At 40.2% G+C, this 24020-nt stretch overlaps 2 protein-coding genes across 4 annotated transcripts; both read right to left on the bottom strand.

Annotated features, from left to right (window-relative positions):
* Window positions 1–527: 527 nt before the first annotated feature.
* Window positions 528–3549, bottom strand: LOC107387119 (ATP-sensitive inward rectifier potassium channel 1). The gene is made up of 2 exons (XM_015961892.3): window positions 3041–3549; window positions 528–2106 (listed from the first exon to the last, which is right to left on the bottom strand). The coding sequence occupies exons 1-2, from the start codon at window positions 3064–3066 to the stop codon at window positions 978–980; spliced, it is 1155 nt and encodes a 384-aa protein (XP_015817378.1). The 5' UTR covers window positions 3067–3549; the 3' UTR covers window positions 528–977.
* Window positions 3550–12009: 8460 nt separating this feature from the next.
* On the bottom strand, window positions 12010–22522 carry foxred1 (FAD-dependent oxidoreductase domain containing 1). Of its 3 annotated transcripts, none has more exons than XM_015961890.3 (11): window positions 22240–22522; window positions 20962–21182; window positions 20697–20807; window positions 19653–19771; window positions 19484–19578; window positions 19064–19165; window positions 15644–15720; window positions 14898–15058; window positions 14595–14724; window positions 14420–14524; window positions 12010–12731 (listed from the first exon to the last, which is right to left on the bottom strand). In XM_015961890.3, exons 1-11 carry the CDS (start codon window positions 22391–22393, stop codon window positions 12477–12479), a joined length of 1530 nt encoding a protein of 509 aa, XP_015817376.3. In that variant the 5' UTR covers window positions 22394–22522; the 3' UTR covers window positions 12010–12476. The 3 variants fall into 3 exon arrangements, with proteins under 3 accessions (XP_015817376.3, XP_054586950.2, XP_015817377.3); XM_054730975.2 differs by having other exon boundaries at window positions 14595–14643; XM_015961891.3 differs by having other exon boundaries at window positions 22331–22509.
* Window positions 22523–24020: the final 1498 nt, after the last annotated feature.

Raw genomic sequence — 24020 nt, 5'->3', positions numbered from 1 at the left:
AAGAGGTCTGATGTTTCTCCTGGGATCTGCTTTAGCCACTCATCCAGTTTGGGGGTTACTGCCATGGGCACCACCGTCTTCACTCTGCAGGCTTTCTCTAGTTCTTTGAGGACCTGGTACTTCTCTAGTTTCTTGTGTTCCTTGATTGTATTTATTTGTAAATATTTGTAATATTTATATGTAAATATTATATACATGTATATATGTGTGTATATATATATATATATATATATATATATATATGTGTGTGTGTGTGTGTGTATATATATGTGTATAGGTGTATATATATACACACATACATATATATGTATAAATGTGTGTGTGTGGGTGTAAATATATTTAAAACCACGAATCAACAATACTAACAAATTAAATGTTGCAAATTATTTTATTTTAAAGATGGAAGTTGACTGATAATATTAAGCATGGCCCCTGAGTGTTGCTCATCAGCATTAAATATGGTTGTGTTTAGATCTGAAGTTGTTTTCATGATACATTTGTGAAATGAAGTACCAAAGAAGATCAAATGTGTGAAAAAAATACATTTATTTCAACTTTAAATCCTACTTTCTCTGTATTTTCTACCAAATGGCTGGTCGTGACTAAGTTGTTGCATTTACAGCTAATCTGTTAACAAAAACACCACAGAGTTTGTACTTTTGTGGCAATAATGAGTGAAAACTCAAAAGACCTATCTCATATTTCCTCCTTCCTTTAGAGCACACAAGATTTCATTATAACAGGATCAAACCCTAATCTTCTCAAGAAGTACCCACTGTGCTATTCACTATTTCACCTTTTTTATGTTCAGTGTATCGAACTTCAAAGTGTCCTCCGAACATCATGCACAGATCTTCCACTTTCTGGCTCATTTCTGAACATTTATTCAGCTTTCAGTGATGCGTTTTTACCAAACATTTCTTTTTTATTTAGCCAGACTAAACGTGACAGATTTCCCATGTCCTGATTAGCTGGCTTCACATGTTAGGGACATCCACAGTGTCAGGAATATCGATCACTTGGAACCCCAGGTTGTCGATGCCCGTCTTCTGCTGGGTACCGTGATTCTCGTTGTTATGGTTTCTCTGGTCCGCATCCGTCTCAAAGCAGTGGACGCAGTGTGGCGTGATGGTCGAGAAAGTTTTAGAAAAGTTTGAGAAGTCCACGTGATATTTCCCTGTTTTTGTGCGGGAGATGATTGGCAGGAAGTTGTAACCCCACTGGATCTCCTGGGGGATGTAGGAGGTCCGTACCTGGCAGGAGGCGCTGGTGGACTCAGCTGTCCCTTCTAAAAAGACCACTAACTCAAAGTCCTGTTGGGGGAGAGTATCGGCTGACAATTCGTAGAATGGACTTGATCTGTCAATCACATGGTATAGGGTCAGAGGGCAAACAAAGAACAAATTATCCTTGCCAGCGTCAACCGAGAAGTTGACGTCCACTTGGTCCAGGATGATGGTCTCTCCATCTGGCGTGGTGGTTGTCCTCAGCAGCTTGCCGTAGATCTGGCTTCCAATTAGTAAGGTTTTTCTCAGGTTGGCCACTCGGATGAGGAGGCACAGACTTTCTTTCTTCACGCAGATGGTGGCCATCTTGCTGAAGCTGACAGTCTTTGCCCTGTTTTTGGGTAAGGAGATCTTCGCCAGGATGATGCCACAGACGAAACAGTTGATGACGACTCCAACCAGAGACTGGATGGCAAGCAAAGCCACTGCGCTGGCACAATGATCAGTCAGCATTCTGACACCATATCCCACTGTGGTTTGGGTCTCCAACGCGTACAGGAACGCTGACGTGAAGCCAGTAACGTTCTCCAAACAACGGACATGCCCGACTGTGTGGTTTTGTCCAATCAGATCCCCGTTGCTCTTTGCAATCCAGTACCACAACAGGCCAAACACAAGCCAACTGCCTATGGACAATACCACAAAAAAAAGGAGAACAAAGCGCCAACGGATCTCTATAAATGTGGTCCAGAGGTCCCCCAGGAAGGCAAAGTGGTTCCCAGATTCTGCATTGCCAAACTCGATGTTGCAGTGTCCATCTTTGGTGACCAGGCGGCTTTTGTGGATCCGGCGTCTCGTTGGCTGGAACATGGTGAAAATACTGGAGGATCACAAACAAACATTTGTGAAAAGATGAATCGGGTAGAAAGTAGAAAACTCCTATCAAGTGAATTTTTCATGAAAGCCAATTGGGATGAATTTGTTTGAAGTGTTTTATTAATGTTCCTACTTACAGTACATCTCATGTCGGGTGCTTTTAAAGCACAGCTGGCAGCAGCCAAGCTTTTTTCACTGTTTGTAATAAAATACATACATTATGTTGTTGACGTGAGTTCAAATTTTTGTTTGAGCCCTCTGAGAATTAACAGAAATTTGATCACCTGAGATTTTTTGTGTGATCTGATTTTTTTCCCATGTTTGTTATGACCTCACCACCCTTATAAAAGCTTATATAAGGGGAATTAAGGAATCTTGATCACTGCAATTAATACTAGCAGCATCAAATACACACTGGAGGCTATAATTAGACCTCCAACAACCCAAGGAGGAAGAGAAAGGTAAGAACAAAATGTAAATGGGGTAAGAGGCGTAAGGGGTTCAGAAAATGCTAAACTGACAATATAGGAAAAAACAACAAAAACTCATTAGATTAGGACAACAAAAGGGTATTTTACGTCTCTTTTAGCTAAAAAAAACCCACTGTATTCAGCTGAGTGGTGGTTTTGTATAAACTCAGAACTGAACTAAGTTACAAAAGAAGCAACAATTGATTTAACTGTGGAATTCACAAAGTCTTTTGACGAAATAGTAAAATTATTTGGGTTGTTCTGTGATTTAAAAGAAATATCTGCAAATATTCTGAAAAACAAATACAAAAAGAACTGTGTTATTATTGTTTTAAAAGAAGAGTAAATTCTGTAACATGAAATAATTCCAACAGTCTTCCTGGATTTTACATTTACAAGACTAACAATAAGCTTGTTCAGTTTCTCTAGTTTATCTTCAGAAGAGATAAAAGTTTGGTTCTGACGTACGTTCTGAGGGACTCCATGGACTCCATTGTGCTGGAACTTCGGACTCCTTTTTCCTTCAGCTGGTGGCGATGGAAGAGTTGGAAAGATTTTAATCCACAGTGAAATTTCTTAATCCCAGCCACATGCCACAGTGTACACTGGCTTCATCCAGCCTCAGAGCTCCTGGAGGGCGGAAGTTCTAAACAGGGCAACTCCCTTCATCACCAGTAACCAGTAGCTCCAACAAAACACCAGGTCTTGACACTGTAAAATCTCTGAGGATGGGGACTATTCTGGAATGCGGTTTTTGTTGTGTCTAAGGTCTTTCTTTTTGCAAGGTGGTGAAACAGCACTCCAATTTCAGTGAGAGCTTTGCCCCAATGACAATAAAGGCGTTGAATCTTTAAAAGTAGGTGTGTCCGATGAGGCTGCTGCTCACACTCGAGCAGTTTTTTGTTTGTAGTTCAGAGAACATTTGAGATTTACAGGAGGCCACACAATGGATCCCCATGGTCTTCCCCCCCTGAACCCCCCTTAAAGCTACAGGGTTGCCCCACATTTACATCAAAATGAAGAGCTGAGGAGGCGTCCTGTTGACTGCAGAGCTTTAAAACTATATAGCAAAAAGAAACCAGACACTACAGATGTATGCCGATAACTGCATGTATGTAAAGGAAAATTTAGACCGTGTTTCCTCAATAATGCAAGAATCTTTGAGTCTGAGATAGCTGTTTGACTCATAGAAACCATGTAACACTTGTGTAGCTCTGAGTTGCAGCAATGCTGAGCCAGACGGAGTCAGAAGAATCCAGTCCCCTTAATGTCACTGGGGAAAAATAGCATTGATGGCCCCGTCTATCTTAGCTTGGGACCGCCTACAGGAAGGAGAGATCAGAGTGCATCTTAGTAGAAGCTAACCACTATTACAAGCAACTACAAAACATGGCAGAACATGTTGGGGCTTTTAATTCCAAAGGAAACGACTCACAAGGCATTCATTCATACTAGAGACTACAGAAAATGGATTGAAAAAAGTTAGTGAATGCAAATTTTATTGGGGAAAGATAAGAATTTTTTTCATTTTCACCACCTTCCAGAATGAGCCGTTTCAGGGCTTTGTCACTTTAAAGAAAACAAGTGGTTGCTGGCCACACCCACTCACCCTTTGGTTGGATGATATGAGGTGAGTAGCTGAGGGCTGCTCCTCCAACGCTGACAGGTGAGAGAGGTGTTCTATGCTAATTTCCCCCGTTGTGAGGTCACAATAAGGGACTTTTAAAAACATTTTTAGGCACATAATTCCGAAAACCAAACACTGACAGAAAACTATTTTTAGTCACGATTGAAGAGTTTATAGAAGCAGTACCACATGACAACACAAACATATGCAAAAAGTTAGTTTTGTATAAACTGTCCCTTTTACAAAGACTTCTGCTGTTTTCATATTAACTGAACACTTTTATAAAGAGCATACCACCGTCTTTAGACAAAACATTTTAGAATAAGTGTCCAACTTTTCTAAGAGACATTCCAAAATTGTCGTGTTAAAAGTCAGTCCTCTGAAAAGTGCAAAAGAGATTTTAGGGTGAAATGTTTTTTTTTTCTCTTAGAATGAGCACATTAGCAATGGATGATAAAAATGGTCAATCTACATCAACAGCCTGCTGGGAGACGCACATAAGACAGCACAATAGACAGCTACAGCTTGTAAGCTTGACTCTCCCATATTCCAGTTAGAATTGACAAAGCTCCTTGGATGAGAAGTGAAACGTCATTAAGAAACCAAAGAAGTCCAGGTGCCTTCATTTGAACCCTTTGGATTACCATGACCTGGATGACTGAGAACCTTCACCAGCATACGAGACGCACATAAGCCCTGTTAGGGCCATAAATGTCCCCAGGGCCACGTTTTGGACATCCCTGGTCCAGGATGTTTGTTTCTATGACAAAAGGCAAGTTTACTTGAATTTGCCACCTAAACTCACCCAACTTACACAAAAAAGGTGAAAAAAATTGGTTTACTTTGTGAAAGCAAAATTGAAGAACTCGGAAATTAAACACAGAATCTTTGATTAATTAAAGATAAAAACATAAAATCATCACGTGGGGGTGGGGGGGGGTTAAGAAATAAATCCCAAACATACAATATAAGTTGATTTTAAACGAGGTAACAGGATAAATCATACAACATAAAACTAGGAAGAGGTATTTAGGAGTAAGCTTACATTTTTAATTCTCTTCAGCACAAAAGAACAAACAGTTGGGAAGGGTTCGGCTTTTCTTTGATGTTATACAACACCAACAACAATCAGCTTCGACTATTGTTGTCTCAGTTACTGAAAGTTGATCCACTTTAGTACCATGAAAGGTGCTGAATCACTTTGTCACCTCATGTATCACCTCCATAGCCTGAATGTTATCTTTGTCGTGTTTAAACAAAGTTAGAGGGCTTTTTTCTTTTGTACCTTGGCGACGACGAGGGAACACGTTGGTGTTGTTTTGTCCGCAGAAGAGTTGCATAGTGAGACAGGAAGCTGGGATGTCCGTGGTGGCATTTCTCGACTAAATCACAAGAGCAACAGGAACAAAATCCCCACCTCCACCATTTAGCTAATTTTCATTTTAGATTTTAAAAAGCAAAACTTTATACGCAGAAACAATCATTTTTATGGACATTATGAATTGAATAGACTTTATTAATCCCACAGTGGGGAAATCCACTTGCTACAGCAAGAAGACAAATAATAACAAGATTGTAAACACACAACCAGTATATTATTGTAACTTCCAACCACTAAAAACAACGAATAAAAAGAAAACTTGTGTTTCCAGAAATATGGAGCACAAGGGACACAGGTATACTCATGTTTATCTGGTATTACACAATACTGAACATACACTGATGTTATTGTGTACCGGGATAATGCCAGTACCAGTTCAACTGAGGAGTTACACACTCTTACTGCAGAAGGGATAAATGGCCTACGGTAGTGTTCTGTTCTACATCTTGGATCTCTCAGCCTGCCTCTGAAGGAGTCGTCCATGGTCTCCACAGTGGAGTGCAGTATGTGGGAGGGGTTTTCCAAGATGGAGGTCATCTTCCCCAACACCCTCCTTTCACACATCTCCTCAACTGAATCTAGTGGGCAGCACAGAACCGAGCTAGCTTGTTCAGTCTCTTTCTGTATCGATCAGAGCTGCCTGCAGCCCAACAGACAACCTCAGAGTGATAAACGGATTTTAGCAGATTTGAATTGACTCAGAAGGACCTCAGCCTCCTCAGGAGGTGGAGGCGGCTTTGGTCTTGGATGTTTGCTGGTGAGTGAGGAGGAGTGTTTCTCCGGGAGTCAATCATCATTTCCTTTGTCTTACTGGTGTTCAAGCGGAGGTGGTTACACTCTCACACTAGTCCAAAGTCAATGATGACTGACCTGTCCTCCAGGTAATCCCCCACAGACACACAGCTGACAACAGCTGAGTCATCTGAGAATTTCTGGAGGTGACAGCTGCTGAAGGTGAAGTCTGAGGTGTAGAAGGTGAAAAGAAAGGGTGAGAGCACTGTTCACCGAGGAGCTCAGAAAATTCTCCAGTTTTAAGAAATATCCATCTAGCAGTTGTGACACCAAAACACGCATTAATATTGGATTTAAGAAGCTGTTAACATGGTCATGATGTTTCAAGGCTTCCACTTTTTCACACAATTAAACCTTTAATTCATTGTTTCATTCTCCAATTTAAAAGGCTAATAGAATCCTCTCTTGCACTGTCAAAGCTTCAGACTGAGCTGGCGTTTTAATTAAAGCTGCATTTTCACACAGTGGAGTGGAGCGTGTTGATGCCAAATTTCTCACTGTTGCTTAAAAGAATCTTTAACCTTCGAACTTTTATCGCTTGAGACGTCAGAACAAAGTGTTTATGTGTGGTGACGAGGTTACACTCACTAGAGAGCCATTACCTCTCAGATATACGAACCTTAAATAGAAGCTTGTACTTTTTATGTGGAATCGGAGAAGTTTTTACCTTTCAAGCAAGCTGCTTTTTGAAAATACACAATTCAATGTTCAACCCCCTTTTGCGCTATACATCAACCACTGTTGTCAAGCCTTTGACAAGCTAATATTACCTGGATAGTAGCATTCATCCAGTCATTGTGTCTATGTGCTAACAACAGGCCTAATTTAATCTTTACAGACAATAATGCTCCAGTTCATTGAGGTTGCGTCATTTGAGAATAGCTGTTGGACACAAATGGAGCACCCTGCACTTTCTCCAGAACTGAATCCCGTAAAACAACAACAGGATCATCAGAGCCACCATGTAGGCTCATAACACTGTACGCCAGAACCCCAACAACCTGAAGGCCACCTTTCAAGAGGAGTAGGATGCTTGGACTCAACAGACAATAAGTAAACAGCATTAAATGTCTTTGTTAAAGACCAATTTCACTAGGTTTTTTTCCCAACACATTTGCAATGGTCTTCATATAAATGAATGACTTGTGAGTCTGTCTCTGTTGGAAAACAGCTCTGGCACTTGTTTCAGGAGGCGTAAGTTAGCTAAAGCAGAGGGGAGCAGAATATGACAGGATTTGGAGTCTTATTTCCTGACATCTTACTGATTGAATAACAGCACCACAACTCTACCGCTTACTCGGTTTGCTCTGCAACGCTGATGTTTATCTCCACAAATAACACAGCCTGAAGGAGTTCTGCTCTGTGGTGGAGTTGCTAATGCTAACAGTTAGCTTTGAATATTCAAGACATGTTAAGCTCTCTCCTGGACGCTAAACCAACAACAGCCTTCCCTGTTGTGAGCCAAGATGGTTGTTTTGCTTGGCACCAGAGTTTGTCTGGTCAGTCAGCCGTTGTTCCAACTTGTCCAGTTCGGAAAGCGTATCCAACAGAAGGCTGATGCAGGGAATTTCAGCATCTGGTCTTTCTGTTCCTAATCGAGGCTTTTTGTAGCAACAGCCACCTACATTTAGCAGCAGGGTCAGGATTGTGGTTCAGCAGATACAAAGAGTCTAAATCATTCAACTAAATGTTTCACAAAGCTGTAGCTGATTTGTTCTGAGAGTGGAAACAAAGTTCGTATTAAAGCTAGATTTAAAATCCTCGCTCCGTGAGTTCTTTCTTTAAACAATTACTACCCATAACCTATTTTACCTTTAACACATTTTTTATGTCAAAACTCCCACACTTCTCCAACCTCAAGTTAGCCAAGTAGTCAGTATGAAGCATTAAAAAGATACAAAAGTTAACATTTTAGCTTGGAGGTCTGCATTAATAGACAGACAGGTGCATGAACGGATGATTTAGACAATCTATCAGGGAATAAATCTTGATTTACAGCTATTATTTTTCATACTCTAGTTTCCTTTTACTTACTTATTTAGCTAGATAAATACCAGATACAAATTAATAAATTTTCTAAACTGACTAGGAATTGTGTAACCTGAAAGGAATCCCACTAGAGCAGGGGGTCACCAACCTGGTTCCCACTGGCCATTTCTCCAAATGGCACAAGTCTAAAAAAAAATTAACAATGTAACACTTCCTTTTACAGTCCCCTAATTACTAAGTAGATACATTGTAATTATATAGTAAGTTAAAGTATATTATTGTGTAATTAAAGTGTATAATTGTCATAAAGTGTAATTATTGTGTAAAGCAGTATGTACTGGGAATGATTAATAAAAATAAAAACTAGAATTGAACTTGAGTTACATGGTAATAACTGTTTAAGAAGTCAGAAACAATATTACACTTTAACTTACTATGTAATTACCATGTAAGTACTTAGTAATTAAGGGACAGTAAATGGAAGCGTTACCAAATAAAATCAGCTGCCATATTTTTTTAATTACAAATGCAATAATATACATTTATTTAAAAACATAAAAAATGTTAATTATACATGAAGCTTAGTTTAACTCTGATCTATTCTTGTTCAAAGGTCACTATTGCATCAACCTGGTACCCATCGTGTGGTGACCCCCTACGCTAGAGCAAGGTGTAGATCCAAAGCCATTCTCCTCCCCTTTGAGTCAGCTCATGGGTCCCCTGAACAAAATAAACGAATAAGTGAACAGGGCTATTTTATTATCTGCTTTGCCTTACACCCTGAATCAAATAACGGATCTTCGAATATTTCTATCATATGAGATTTATTAGCTTGTAAAAAAATATCATAACTTCTTGTAAATCAGATGTGTAGTAGCATATATGATGTCACCACAGACTCTCTTCTCCTCCAGCATAGCTGCTACTTACATGGCCAGGTTAATAGTGGTCTTCTCCATGTTTAATGCTCCTCCTGTTGTCCTGGAAGAAGGACTTGAAGCTCACCAAACTTCTCCGTGTCTGGTTTGACGATGTAAATTTAGCGTTATGTCTTTTTACACAAAACTTGAAATAACTTCTGCTGGCATTTGAAAATAAGCGCTTTCTTGGTATCAAAATGTGTCTTTAAAATTCACGGACATCATACGGTAAATCCACGGTACATATCAAATGATATTAGAAAATAACTTTTATCGGCTCACAGATTTCTTTGACATTATCGGTCCCATGGACTGGAAGTAGCTGAGTGTGCGTGATTTAGGCCTCTCGTCAGAATCTGAACGGGTTTTTGCCATATCTGCGAGAATCATAACATTAGGAAATTGCTGTGGTACTTGGTGCAAGAAAGAAAAAATAAGCAAAAATTTGAATTAAGAAATAAACACAATTAAATAATAAAATATAGGGAGGCAATAATTAGAGATGTTGCTATATACAAGTCAGTTTAGGTACTGGCCAGAGCGGATCAGTTCAGGTACAAACACAACACCAGATCAGGTGACTGAAACAAAGCAACTGGAGTGGGCACTATCTCGTGGTCAGAAAATCACCTTCACTGTCAGTTTTTAAGAGCCAGTTGAAGACTCTTATTCAGTGGCACATGAGTTAGTTTTAGCTTTTTGATATTTCTAATTAATTTCATAAATGATTATCCGGTTATATATTTACTTTATCTGGTTTTAATCAACATCTTTGATTTTATCTCTCGTTTTTTTTTTATGGCTATGTATGTTTTTATGGCTGGTCATTCCTTGGGTCCTGTTTTGATGTTTATGTGTACAGCACTTTGTGTTCGCCTGCGGCGGAAGAAAAGTGCTTTATAAATAAAGGCTGATGATGATGATGATGATGGACAAATTTAGACAATATTGACTTCAATTACTTTTGAATATTTGCTAGAAAGGCACACATGGGAAGCGATTACAGACTAGGAAAGGAAATCTTTCGAGGCATCAGTCCCACAAAGAATCACGAGCTGCAACAGCTTGGTTTTGGTTCTATCAGAGGATGAAAATGATGACAAAGAAATGTTCTTGCTGTGAACCGACAAGTACACAACTGCTGATATCCAACTATGGAATTACAGAAATCAAACCCACTTTTTTATCTTGTTCTCTATATGAATGTGCAAAAGAAGTCAGAGACTGCTGTATGATGATTTAATCGTCTTCCTACCTCAGCTTTAGTTTCACAGACTCTTCTCACGTAAGCATCTGATAAATTATAAGGAAGGGAAACCTTCATTTTTGTAACTTATGGTTAATTTTTCATGTGAACCAAGTCTGTGCTCACATGAGATGAAAAGGTGTGAAACTTGTTGGACTACATTTAACTGATGGCTCCATCTTGTGGGGGCTTCCTGAAAACTATCAGCTTAATCAGCTCTTGGACAGCAAAAGAAAAAAAAAAACGTCTTTTAGGGGTTTTGACAAAAACAACACTTGGTGTGACCCGAGCATTTTTTGTAGGGCTTTTGTGAACTTTTTTAGCTATTCCTGAACTATTTGACCTCATAGAAACAAGAAGTTTTTTAAAATGTGTGATATATTTTTTTATTTCTTTAAATTATGGAGGGCCCTTTTTTGTCCCCCCCAAAATAAATAAAAATAAATAAATAAAACCCAATGGCACATAATTGTTAAATGCTACCTTCTCTGGCATATGGTCCCATAAAGATAAAATATCTCGTAATTATAATAATTATGACATATTTCTAATTAGGACATACATTATTAAAAAAATTATGACATATTTTCTCAATTATTACAAAAGGTGTCATATTTAGGTTATGCCTCACTTAATCATTAATGTCTTGTAATAATACTTTATCATAATTATGACTTAGTAATTGACATTTGACTTCCTTTCTCATAGGTTAGAATTATGACTCAAGGTCATATTTAACATTTATGACAATATATCTGAATTATGACTTGTGTTCAAATTATTTGGATAAAAGCAACTGCCAAAAACAAACATAATTATGGCATACAGTATCATATTCATGAGATAGAGTCATAAATTTAAATCAAACTTAACGTAAGGTCCCACTAGGATGCAATATCGCCATGTGGAGTGTGTTTATTGTAACAGAAATGTTCTTATCTCAGTCTTATCAGTAGTAAGACCAAGTGATGAAAGTTTCAAACCCATTTTTATTATTGTAGGAAAGTAGAATCTTAAAAGCAAGAATTCTACAGTGAAATAATCAAACAGTCTAATTTCTCAAAGGAAATAATGAAAGTTGTACTGAAATTTCTTTCTCAGCCAGCTTTTCTCCTTTGAAAATGGCCAAAGAGGGACACAGTTTTTGTTTACAATCTGTGAGCCTGTGCGGTGTCGAATCTGCGCTGCAGCGCAGACAATTGTAACTCGACACCGGCCAGTGAAACGCAGCACTGTCACCAGTAAACAGGAGCAACCCAGAAGTTATTTCTTGTGCTCATAAGAAGCCACGGCATCTTTTGTTTCGTGTGAGTTTTTTGTTTTACTCTAATTTTAGGTGAAGCAGGCTAGAGGCTAACGTTGAACTAACAACGCTAACAAGCAAATGGTCAGCCCTAAAAAAATTGTCAAACTACTTTTTGAATCTCCAGCAACTCGATTTCACAGTGAAATGTATTTACCCAATTGTCAACTTACTGTGTATGACTGGTCTTCGCTCTTCATCTGGAATCTTCCTGTGCTGATCCTTAGCTAGCAACAGCCATGAAACTCATGCAGGAGTGAGAAAGTCACCCTTTAGTGTTAAAAATGGGCTGCAGTAAACAAAATTCACCACAGGAAGTCAATTGCTTGTACATATTGTAAATGAGAACAGTCCTTTGTCTTTATGTTCAACTGTTTTGTGTTCAATGTGTGTGAAAAACTCAGATTTATAATATTTAGAGTTCTTCTACAAATTAAATGAACAAATTCAAGAATCTTGTTGAAACATTGGAAACATGAACGTCTAACCGAAGGAAGATCAGAAAGATGAGGAGACTAATGTGACGTTGCAGCAGTCTGTGGAAAGAAGCTGCAGAGGTCGTCACTGAATGAAGACATTTTCACACGATTGAATTTCAATCCTGGTTCAGCTTAGATGATTTTAGAGTCCCCGTGTTTTCACCCTGCTACACAATGTTCCGCTCCAACATGGGCTCCTGCACCAGAATCCGCCTGAAGCTGAAGTCGCTCAGGTCCAAAGTTTGAAATTCTCCATCCAGGATGAGTTCTGCAACTCCGCGACCCACAGCAGGCGAGTGCTGCAGGCCGTGGCCGCTGAACCCGGTGGCAAAGTACATGTTGGTGATGAGGGGGTGATTACCGATGATGCCGTTCTGGTCAAAGGTGTTGTAGTCATAGAAACCAGCCCAGGCGCTGGTCACCTGACAGGAAGAATGCCAGACAGATGATTAAAGGCTGTTTTTATGCTGGTGTAGAGGACACAGGGAGGACAGTGGTGCTGGATGAACAGCTGAAATCATTTTTCCTCCACAGTCGGAATGTTTAATAGATCTACAGAAATTACCGTAAATCCTCTAATACAGGCCCGGGTCTGTATTTGACTCAAGCTCATAAAGCTCCAGGCCTTTATTGGAAGGAGGACCAGAATTAGAGACAGGCCTCAATTTCTATTTGAGCAAAATGAACTAATGGTTCGCTGGAGTTTTTGACAACTAAAATTGCGCCCACATTTTCAAAGTTAAACACATTTCTTTTAACAACGGTAGTTTCTGCTTCAGCCCTCTCCCCCCTCCCCCTGCACAGCGGCCGCAAACTCACTGATGCGCCTGCAGCCTCTCGGAGTTCCTGCTGCTCTAAACATTAAAATAATTATTTCATTTTCTGTTCCTCACTTCTGATGACCTTCAAAGGTGTATGTCTGTTGCAACCAGCAGGTACAAAAACTAACTTGTTTTTATTGACTATTTTTCTGTCCTGTCTGTTTATTACCTTCCTGCATCTCCTCTCAATCCTAAAGAAAAACTGCTACCTGGGTTCATATATATTCACCTTATGAGTTACCTTTGAACTGCAGTTCTAAAAGATCTACCGACCGCAAAAACAGCGGAGTGCGAGATGCTCGCCGGCCGCATCAGTGAGGTGCGTCACAGAGGACAAAACAGGTGATGCGCCCCAATCCACAGCAGCAAAACGCATCAGGCACAAATAAAAGAATAAAAGACAGAAAACATAAAAGGAAATGAGCCGACATGAACGATCGTGTGTTAAATTAGTTTTTGAGGTGGTGACACCTGATTTGATAATGTTACTGTGGCCGTGCTAGGGACGCAGATGTCTGGAGCGCGTCAACAATCAGAGCTTTGCATGCGCAAGCTGGTTAAGGTTAGGATGGGGGTGAGGGGAATGTTAAATTGCAAGAGGGTAAACGTCACAATTTGGTTAAATGTCCGTTTTACGGCGGGTGTCAGTACCGACACTCTGGCACAGCGCGTTGCCTCCCGACGCGCAGGAGCTCGTCACCTGCTGACAGCAGGCTGCTGTCTTTTCTGTGGACTGCATCTTGCCGGTCATTATCATGTGACAGAGACTAGTCGATGACAGGCATAAAAAGTCACTATAGAGTGGTGAAGTCGACTAGTGACTAGTTCATACAACCCCTGCTACTCCACAGAGTGTTCTGCAGCATAATCAGCACGTTCTCTTTGAACTTGATATCAAATTTTCGCCTCCTCTTCGTCTCCGCACGGTTAAAGTTACCCTCGCGGTCTATCACTGGCAAATCAAAAGTGAGACGGATGACACAACCGCCCCCCGTACTTGCTTGTTACCACATTCCACCCAGCCACAATACAAAACCCGCCATTATTCACCTCCGCCGACACCGGCCAAAATATGATACCCGGCAGTTAATTAAATACAGGCTAATATTAGAGGATTTACGGTAGAACAAATTCTACCGAAAAAAAAAAATCTTAACAATTGGAAAGAAATTAAGTGAAAAAGCATCCAAAGTCCAAAGAAAGACTCCAGAAACCTTAAAAGGATAGTCTTCCTCTAGAAAGCACAGGTTTCTTATTCATGGAGTTGTTCATCATTTAGAGAGTTTTACCTTAAGGTTTTCAAACACTGGAGCTCGGTTGGCCAATTTTGGCCAAACCTTGTCCTCAAAAAACTGATGGTCCACCTCCAGATTACTGGTGTCCGGCTCCTCTGTCTGCAGGCGAAACAATCAGTTAAAATAGTAAAACGTAAACATGGAGACTCAGCTCAGAGATGAATCCAACCTCCTCCGGTGAAACTCCGGTGATGTAGTTCCCCCCCAAACCTTCTCTCCTGATATAAACACCCGAATAATCAATCAGAAACGGGGTGTCCAGACCTGGACCGTTGGGACAATGAACCACATACACATACCTGCACAAGGTTACAGAAACTTACACCTCAAAAGCAAAGAAAAAAGAATATTTCAGGTTTAAAATCATGACAGCTAGCAGCAGAACAAAGCAGCAAGGTGTGAATAAAACTGTCAGGATATAGATGGATTGTTTTAAAAGGAAAGTTGGAAGCTGCCCAAGTCTATGACCCACCTCTTCCGAGGCTCCACAGGCACCGGGAGACCAGCGATGGAGTCTTTGGGGCCGAGGCCAATTCCCAGCATCTCTGCCAGTTTTCCAGAAAACGCTCCAGCTGCATTCACCACGATGGCGCATTCCACCGGCTGAAACTCCATGCTGTTGGGCATCTGTACCTGCCAAGACACACACTGTTACCCCCATAAACGACAACCACCATAATAACCTTCAGGACTTTTATGAAATACACAGATTATGTAAAAATATTATAAAAGCTCTAACTATTTAAAACTTCCTTTATATACTTTTATTTTTCTTATTTGTCTTAAAAATCCATTAAAACATAAATAAATACTAGGGATGCACAGATACCGGTATCGGTATCGATAAAAGTTAACCGATACCAATGCAGTTGCTTGAAAGTGGCTTCACTGTAACTTGTCATTTCTGTTCACCTAATATTTTTGTTTTGTGATCATTTGCATTCATATATTTTACTTTTTATCTACCTCACAGTCTTTTCCTGTTGAAAGCAGAGAAGAAAATAAAACCTGTATTCCACATTTTATTGTGTGGTAGAAGTATCAGTATTCGGTATCAGCGAGTACTCAGATCAAAGTATCAGTATCGTATCGGTTTGGAAAAAAGTGGTTTCGTTGCATCCCTAATAAATACATTAAATGACAAACTAATGACTTAATGATTATCAACACCAACAATAACCAACTTTCACCTGAGTTATTTCTACCAGTTTCACTTACTTTAACAGATTTTATCCTCTTCAGGTGAACTTCTTCTCCATCACGATTCATCAGAACGTTTGTCGTATCACTAAAACCTGTGGACAACAAACGTTTTAGCAAGCATCAACTCATGAAGACGGTGACACGGAAGCTCCTATTTATCTGCTAAAATAAAAATATATCACTACATGAGGTAAATGGTAGGGGCTGCATGACTTAAGTTTTTTTAAAGTCGACCGTCAAGTAATGAAAATCGAGTTGACTTCGACTGCTTATTGATGACGTCATACACCTGAAGCGGCTAAAACTGATGATGGGTGACCAAGCGTTTATTTCCGACGCATGGAGGTGTGGGGTCGGTTGGTTCGCTGGAGTTTTTGACAATTAAAACTCTACCCACACATCTCTTTTAATAACGGTAGTTTCTGCATCTTGCTTCAGCCCTCCCCCTGCTCCAGCCCTCTCCCTCCTCCCCCTGCGCAGCGGCGCAAACTCACTGATGCGCCTGCAGCCTCTCAAGAGTTCCTGCTGCTCTAAACACTAAAATTATTATTTCATTTTCTGTTCCTCACTTCTGATTACCTTCAATGGTTTTGTTGCAACCACCAGGTACAAAAACTAACTTTTTATTTGACTCTTTTTCTGTCCTGTCTCTGTTTATTATCTTCCTGCATCTCCTCTCAATCCTAAAGAGAAACTGCTACCTGGGTTCATATATATTCACCTTATGAGTTACCTTTGAACTGCAGTTCTAAAAGATCTACCGACCGCAAAAACAGCGGATTGCTCGCTGCTTGGTGGCCGCACCAGTGAGGTGCGTCACCAAGGCCAAAACAGGTGATGCGCTCCGCTCCACAGCAGCGAAAAGCATCAGGCACAAATAAAAGAATAAAAGACAGAAAACATTAATGGAAATGAGCCAACATGAACGATCGCGTGTTAAATTTGTTTTTGAGGTGGCGACACCTAATTTGATAATTTTACTGTGGCCGTGCTCAGGACGCAGATGTCTAACCCTAACCCTAACAATCAGAGCTTTTCATGCGCAAGCTGGTTAAGATTAGGATGGGGGTGAGGGGAAGGTTAAATTGCAAGAGGGTAAACGTCACAATTTGGATAAATGTCTGTTTTAAGGCGGGCATCAGATACTGATGCTCTGGCAAAGCGCGTCGCCTCCTAACGTGCAGGGGCTCGTCACCTGCTGTCTTTTTTGAGGACTGTGTAACATCCAGCAATGGTCAGTCCTCCACTTCTAATGACTGCTCAGAGTGAAGGGAGCTAGCATTGTCTAGTTAGCCGTCGTCTTCGTCACTGCCGCGGCTCCGCCCTCTCGGTCCTCCAGGCAACGCCTACTAATGTTGCAGTTTTTAAAATTGATACGTGGGTGGAGTAAGACTCTGGGGGGGGGGGGGGGGGGGGGGGAAGTTACAACTTCTTTAAATACAGCCTGACCTTTCAACATCTATTCAACATCCGGTCAGAAAGGAGACACAACACTGCACGTGTTCCCTTTAAATGAGCCTGCCTTCATTCCAGCTGGGACTCACAGACTCTGCAGCTCTGAAAGATAAACAATAACTTTCTTTCCCAAGGTCCCATCTGTCTGCCTCCACAGAAGGAAGAACTCCAGCTCGAATCAGTTGCTAAATTCAAGAATGATTTCCTGAATCAATGAACTTCTTCCATGACTTATAATCTAGAAAATCATTAAATAAATATTTGTTTATTACTGCTTATAATAATTATAGTATAATGAAATGCTTCATTAATCTGTGCTCACTGAATGGATGTTATGTTATGTTTGTCTACTAGAACCTGCCATGTTTCAACATGTTTTGACGACGTGGTCCTCACACCTGCACTCACACAATAACAAGTAAGGTTAAGTTAAACCCTGACACACATAGTATTAACCCAGTCAGAACATCCTGTATCAAGAAGGCGTGTTTCTGAGTTGTCTTGGTAACATCTCTCAAACTTGTCAGCCTCTGATTGGCTGTGCAAGTCATAACATCAAAACCTTAAAACTGGATCATCCTGAGTGATTCGAGAGTTCTAGAGAATCACTTCAGGCCAGCCACCTGTAGTAAACCTCTTTAACCATCAAAGGTTTTGACACGTCGTCAAAACCTTTTTGCACCTGCAAAGCTGATGAGCAAACAGTTCCTGCAGAAACAAAGCTGATATTGTTAGACTCCTTAAGAGTCCACCAGATGCACGCTTCCATCCAGCTGTTGTGACCCGAGACATCTCTGGACTGAAGAGTCGGTACCACGATATTCTACAGCCCCCCGGTGCCAGAAGTCAGCCGACCCCTGCGACTTTCAGATCCACCAAGAGGGTCTCTCGAAAATGGGTGAAGTAGACATGACAGATAGCGTCTGATGTGCTTCTGATGATAACAACTTCGTAGCTTAGAGCAAACCAAATTCTTTTCACCAGAACTCAGCTTACTTTGATAAGGAAGCTCTGACTGACATCGCATTCACACACAGTTTCCTTCCTCGCGTTTAGTTACATCCACTCACAGTAAACGCTTAGTTAACTAGTCATGTTTTAATTGTTTGTAAAATAAATTCCTACTTTTATAAACCTGACTCTTTCTTGAAGTAACACAAAGCGTGGTTGATCCCTGAAAAAGCAAAGAACCTAGATCTTCTGCATTAAAACCTAGAATCTTCTGAATAATTACAATACAGACCTCGCAGGTTAATATTTTATATTCATATAGAATGTTACATCTTCGTGGTCATAACAAATAAATATCATCAATTTGCCAATACTACAACTGCATCTTGTCGGTCATTATCACGTGACAGCGATTAGTCTATGAAAGGCATAAAAAGTCACTACAGAGCAGTGAAGTCGACTAGTTGATACAACCCCGAGTAAATGGCACTAAAAAAGAATTATGAGATTATAAATTTTTACATTATTCTGAATCTTTTTTCAAACTAAAATCCTCTAAAACTGTGAATATGTTTATTTTTAATGGCTCTAATGAACACTTTAATAAAAAAAAAATCAATATTTATTTTGACGGGCATGACACTGGGTTTATGCCTACATGGAGGGCATCATTGCGGGTTACCAAGCAGTCTGCTTGGCACAGCAAGGCTAGCCTTGTGGAAAACGGCGGACTCTGCAAGTCACGCAGCTGCTTCCGAGTCCGTTATCCTTCTCAGAAGAGGAGCGACCAAAAGATCTAAAACTAGAGTGAGTTTAGGTGAAGCCTACAACAGATGGACCCAAATAAAACGTTTCACGTATCGGCAGCAAACCTGGTATCCCAACGGATGGAAACCTTGTTGCAGCTGCAACCTCCACCTACTAGATGTTGCTTTGGTGTCCGTGTTCCATATTAAACCTTTAATTTCAACTTCTGCTCATTTCGGGCTTGTTTTTATTTATCATTTCATAAAAAGAGGCCAGAGTCACCTGTGACCTCTCCACAGCACTGGATCACTCCCATGGAAATGGCTTTCCTCTTGAAGGCATTCAGCAGAGTCCAGGGATCGAACCAGCCCTCGTTCTCCAGACCTGCATGATTAAGCACACACTGAAATTTACAGGTGCATTAAAACTGCTGAGAAATAAAAGGTTCAGATTGAACCTTCATCTATCATTTGTGACTTGTTTTCTACTGTTTTGCACCTTTTAGTTAATAAAGTTTATATAAATCCCATCGCTCCCAGAGACGAGTTGTGTCAGAAGTTTATTAAACTCCATTTAATAAACTAAGTTCTGTAAATCTATGCCAGCTGTCGATCCGTAGATGATAACATTATAGCACCGGCTGTTTAATTAGATGCAATAACTGAACACATGTATATCAGCTGATATTTTGTTTGCTCTCACCGTAGGAAGCGAGCGCCACATTCTCCGTGTTTATCCACGGAAACCTCTCCTTCACTTGGGTTGGAGACATAAGAGAAACTTTGGCTCCAGCGGACCTGGAACCAGAAGACCAACGACAGGATCAGTTCAGCTCCCATCTGAAATCCTCTAAACAGGAAGTGAGCGACACCTCTGAGTGCTGTAATTCTCCTCCATGATGTGAGCCACCGCCTCACTGGCTAAAAACAGGTATCCTGAATGGTTGAACTGCAGGTCGATGGGGTCCTCGTTCACCACGCCGAGATGGTCCTAACGGGACACAGGGAAGCATCTGCATCAGCTGAAAAAGCTTAAAAGAAGTGGATCGAGACTAGATTTTTATACTTTTTAAAGCATGCAGCTGAGAAAAAGTTTTAAATATTTACACTAGAGAGCTTCCTGAATGCCATTTGGATAAAGGAAGTTTACATCCTTTAGGATTGATGGGCTAACGGCTAGTTAAACATGTTCAAATGTTTTGCTGCCTTCCTAGAAAGCGTCTGTGTCCCCGTAAAGTCATGTAAAAATTGTTTAATGAACCTTGATAGTCATGTAAATTTTACATTACGCTTCTATTTCAGCAGAAATGTTTAAAAATTCCTGCCAGACAGACAGCTGTTGGTTTTGTTTATGCTTGTAAGAAAACAGAATTCATAAACCGGCAGCATTGAAAAATTTATAAAATATTGTTTGTATGAACAGCTGTTGAATTTTAAAGATTTAAGCTGTTTCAATAGCAACATACTTTGTTCCTGACTAGCTGTTAGCTCATCAATCCTGTAGGAAATAAACTCTGTTTCTCCAAGCAGAGGCCATTCAGAAAGCAACAGATAGTAATAGTTTATATTTTTTACACAGAAACGCACGTTAAAACCACCCCAAACATTTCTACAGCTTTAGCGTATCAGTCGCTGGTTTACCATCGTGAGGTCTTGATGCAGCTACTGATTTCATTTCACATCCGACAAAAACGTAATGATTTAGAGATTCTGGTCTTGGAGGGCCAGTGCAAGTTTCAGCTGAGCTCCAACCAACCAGATTCAACAAACAAAGTTCTTCAGAAGCCTGTTAATCACCTATCAAGTCAAACCAGGTGCGTGGGAAACAGAAAACATGCTGGTGGTGGTCCTGGAGGACCAGGAACGTCACTCATCCGCGCTGGGAACCAGCAGCTCAACAGTTCAGTGTGACCTACATTAATGTTCCTCAGGAAGTCTGCAGAGTGCAGGGAGAGGTGGATGTTCTCCGGCAGGGAGAACTGCTGACGGATTCCTCCTGCAGACAGCACCGTGGAGGCCTGGGAGTACTGAAGAACAAAGGTCCCATAAACAGAAGAATGGATTTAGACATTATATTAGCCATCTTGTGAACGCAGTTTAGTTTTTCTCTGCAAGTTTTGCCTCTTTTTAGTAGAAAATTAATCAATTACAGAAAAAAGGCCAAAAACAAGAGTCACTCACTGTTGGGTCTCTCTCCACGACAATGACCTTCATCCCTGCAGACTTGTTCTCCTTCTTCTTAAGCCAGTAGGCGATGGACCAGCCCATCACACCCCCTCCAACGATCACGACGTCCGCCCTCTCTGGAGGAAGGTCGGGGTTAAACTCAAAGGGGCTCCAGCTACTACCTGGCAGCGCATCCGCTGCCTTCTTCCTCATTGCTGCCAACTGAGCCTCCAGGTCTAAACACAGAATCACAAACTTCACATAAAAACACATCCTTTATTTTAGAGGAAACAAGATCTTATTATAATATTTCTGAGTGGGGCTGCACAGTGTCGCAGTGGTCAGAGCTGTTGCCTTGCAGCAAGAAGGTCCTGGGTTCGCTTCCCGGCCTGGGATCTTTCTGCATGGAGTTTGCATGTTCTCCTTGTGCATGCGTGGGTTCTCTCCGGGTGCTCCGGCTTCCTCCCACAGTCCAAAAACATGACTGTTAGGTTGATTGGTCTGCCTAAATTGTCCTTAGGTGTGTGTGTGTGTGTGCGTGATTGTTTGTCCTGTGTGTGTCTGTGTTGCCCTGTGATGGACTGGCTCTCTGTCCAGGGTGTACCCCACCTGATTGCCCGTTGACTGCTTGAGATAGGCACCAGGCACCCCCCTCCCCCCCCTCACACACACAAACACACACACACACACCCCACCCCCAGTGTTCACCAGTTTTGTTTTTATATGATCTTAAGCTACTTTTTTTGGCCTATTGTTTTTGCCTAGTGCCTGTTAATTATCAGAGAAATGTTGTGTTGTTAAGTGGAAACTTTTTGTAAACGGCATTAATTATTTACAAAAATGTAGCCCTGGCATTGGTTTTTATTTATTTAAAGGTCACACAGCACACTGTAATTCATAACAGGGTTTTAGGCTGAAAGCTGTGCAAGAATCAACTCGTTGTGCAGTATATAAATACTGCAAACATCTTTTTTTAAAAGCTGGAACTCCCAGTCTCCTATTCGGCACATGAAGTAAATCACATCATTTTAAAAAATGTAAAATAAAATGCTATTCAATTTTGCTGCATTTCCTTAAAATGAACAAATGTAGAGAGCAATACTAATTTAGTTAATCAGGATGATTAAACGTATGCCGAATAAAAGCCAGTCCTTATATCGTTATTATAAGGGCTTAACAGAAAAGAAACATAACATATAAGCATAAACAGATGAACAATTATCAAAAAATCCCAAATCTGAATGAACATTTGTTAGCTCCGCGTATTTCTTGCATTTCTGTGAAAGTTCCAACCTTTAAAGAAGTCATTTCGTAGAGGTCCACCTGTGCTCAAGCTTTGACAAAAGGTTAAACAACCACCCCGGCCTGTGTGCGGCTGGGTTACCCGCGTCCAGGTGAGTAATCCCGCCGTCCGAAACTTCACCTGCAGCCGCCTCCAACCCGACATCTCTGTTGTGAGCTATTTAGCTAACGTAAAAGTAGGAAGCGGAAACGTGACGAGGATAAATATCATATTCCTTATGCAATCGTACAGCCTGCACTCATGGTTGTAGTCGGTCAGCGGTGTGAACAAACCACGTTTAGGGAAATGTACAAAAAAGTTAAAGCATATCCGGTTTGATAGGTCTGTCCTTCAAAATAAAAATACATGTCCGTTGTAAAATCTGACACAAGTCAGTGACTTATGCAATCTGCTGGGTTTCCTCACAGGAATCTTTTAACGGGCACAATGAACTGAATTCAATGCACTTATAAGTAAGTTAAAATGGAATTTTTACTTTGTAAAATGCTTTGAAGTCACTCTTGTGATTTGGCACTAGACAAATAAACTGAATTTAATTTAATTTAATTTAATTTTTGGAAGTTCAATTTTTGTCAACCCATGTTAGTAACAAAAGATGAATTTCCATACATACAAAATCTGTTTGAACAAAATCCAAGATAAAAGTTTCAACAAGGTTTATGAAGAACTAATACTTGATTGTTTCTCCTAATAAGAATGTATTTTATTTTTTTAACTGAACATATGCAATACATTTAGATTATTTATTGTTCAAAATACTTTTTATCAAACATTCACTGTTGGTTGTAGTCATTGGAAAACCACCAATGAATTTGTATTTTTTTTCTTTAAGTAAATTTTGTTTTCTTTTAAGCATTTAAAGCTTAAGGTAACATTTTTATTGATTTATTTTTACATTTTTTTAATGCCATTGAAACGCTGACAACTCTTTTATTTTGAAGGCTTTGCGAGAAATAATAAACATTAAGTCATTAGCTTGATCATAGACATGCACGTGTAGACGCTCCATTGGGCGCTGAAGAGCGTAAAAGCGTCGCCGCCTTATTGGACGGGTCTCAATCACCAAAGTCAATGCAGAGTGAGCAACAATTACCCTTTTTGTGCAGCCTACGGTTGCAGAAAACCTGCGTACACACATTTTATCACATTATAAACAAATTTTATCAAGCTTTTTCACAAAATCAGACACATGGCATGGCATAAAAATTAAAATATTTATATAATTAAACAAAATAAATTAAAATACAAAATCCCATCAGGTAGGCTAGAAAAGTCATGATCTGTTTTCAATAGTACACTGGTTACTGCAACCATAGGCTGCACAAAAACGGGCATTGATGCCCACTCTGCAATGACTTTGAGTGGGGAGACCCATCCAACATGGCGATGACGCTGTTACGCCCTCTGACACGCAATGGGGTGTCTACGTATTCATGTCTAGTAATTGGCTCCAAACCAGCATTCTTTCATGTTTTTCTTATGACTCTATGGCACTGGACATCTCAACGCATTTTTAGGCGTTTCAAATGCGTCTGGTTGAGACTAAAATACAAAAATGGCTGCCATTTCTTAAAACTATATACAATTTATCATTGTTTTAGAGAAATCTGTCACTAAAGATAATTTTAAAGTATCAGTTCCAAAACGACCACTGCAATAAATTAATTAATAAATGGACACTGAAAAAACGAAAACAATCAACGAATATAAACATTGCTTGAATTGGTATTACTATTAACAAATTATATTTTGTAATAATAATATTTTATCT

Source organism: Nothobranchius furzeri, chromosome 10 (assembly GCF_043380555.1).
Source record: "Nothobranchius furzeri strain GRZ-AD chromosome 10, NfurGRZ-RIMD1, whole genome shotgun sequence".
NCBI lineage: Eukaryota > Metazoa > Chordata > Actinopteri > Cyprinodontiformes > Nothobranchiidae > Nothobranchius > Nothobranchius furzeri.
This window is presented reverse-complemented; position numbering and strand designations above follow the sequence as displayed.

Bases quoted from the DNA above. Each gene is read 5' to 3' on its own strand.
- foxred1 (XM_015961890.3), bottom strand. From the start codon at position 22,393: ATGTCGGGTTGGAGGCGGCTGCAGGTGAAGTTTCGGACGGCGGGATTA. The intron at 21,183-22,239 runs GTTGGAACTTTC...TTCTGTGTTTAG, and splicing joins ACGAAATGACTTCTTTAAAG to ACCTGGAGGCTCAGTTGGCA. The intron at 14,725-14,897 runs GTGGGTCATAGA...AACCTTGTGCAG, and splicing joins CCTGTGGAGCCTCGGAAGAG to GTATGTGTATGTGGTTCATT.
- LOC107387119 (XM_015961892.3), bottom strand. From the start codon at position 3,066: ATGGAGTCCATGGAGTCCCTCAGAAC. The intron at 2,107-3,040 runs GTACGTCAGAAC...GTGATCCTCCAG, and splicing joins TCCATGGAGTCCCTCAGAAC to TATTTTCACCATGTTCCAGC.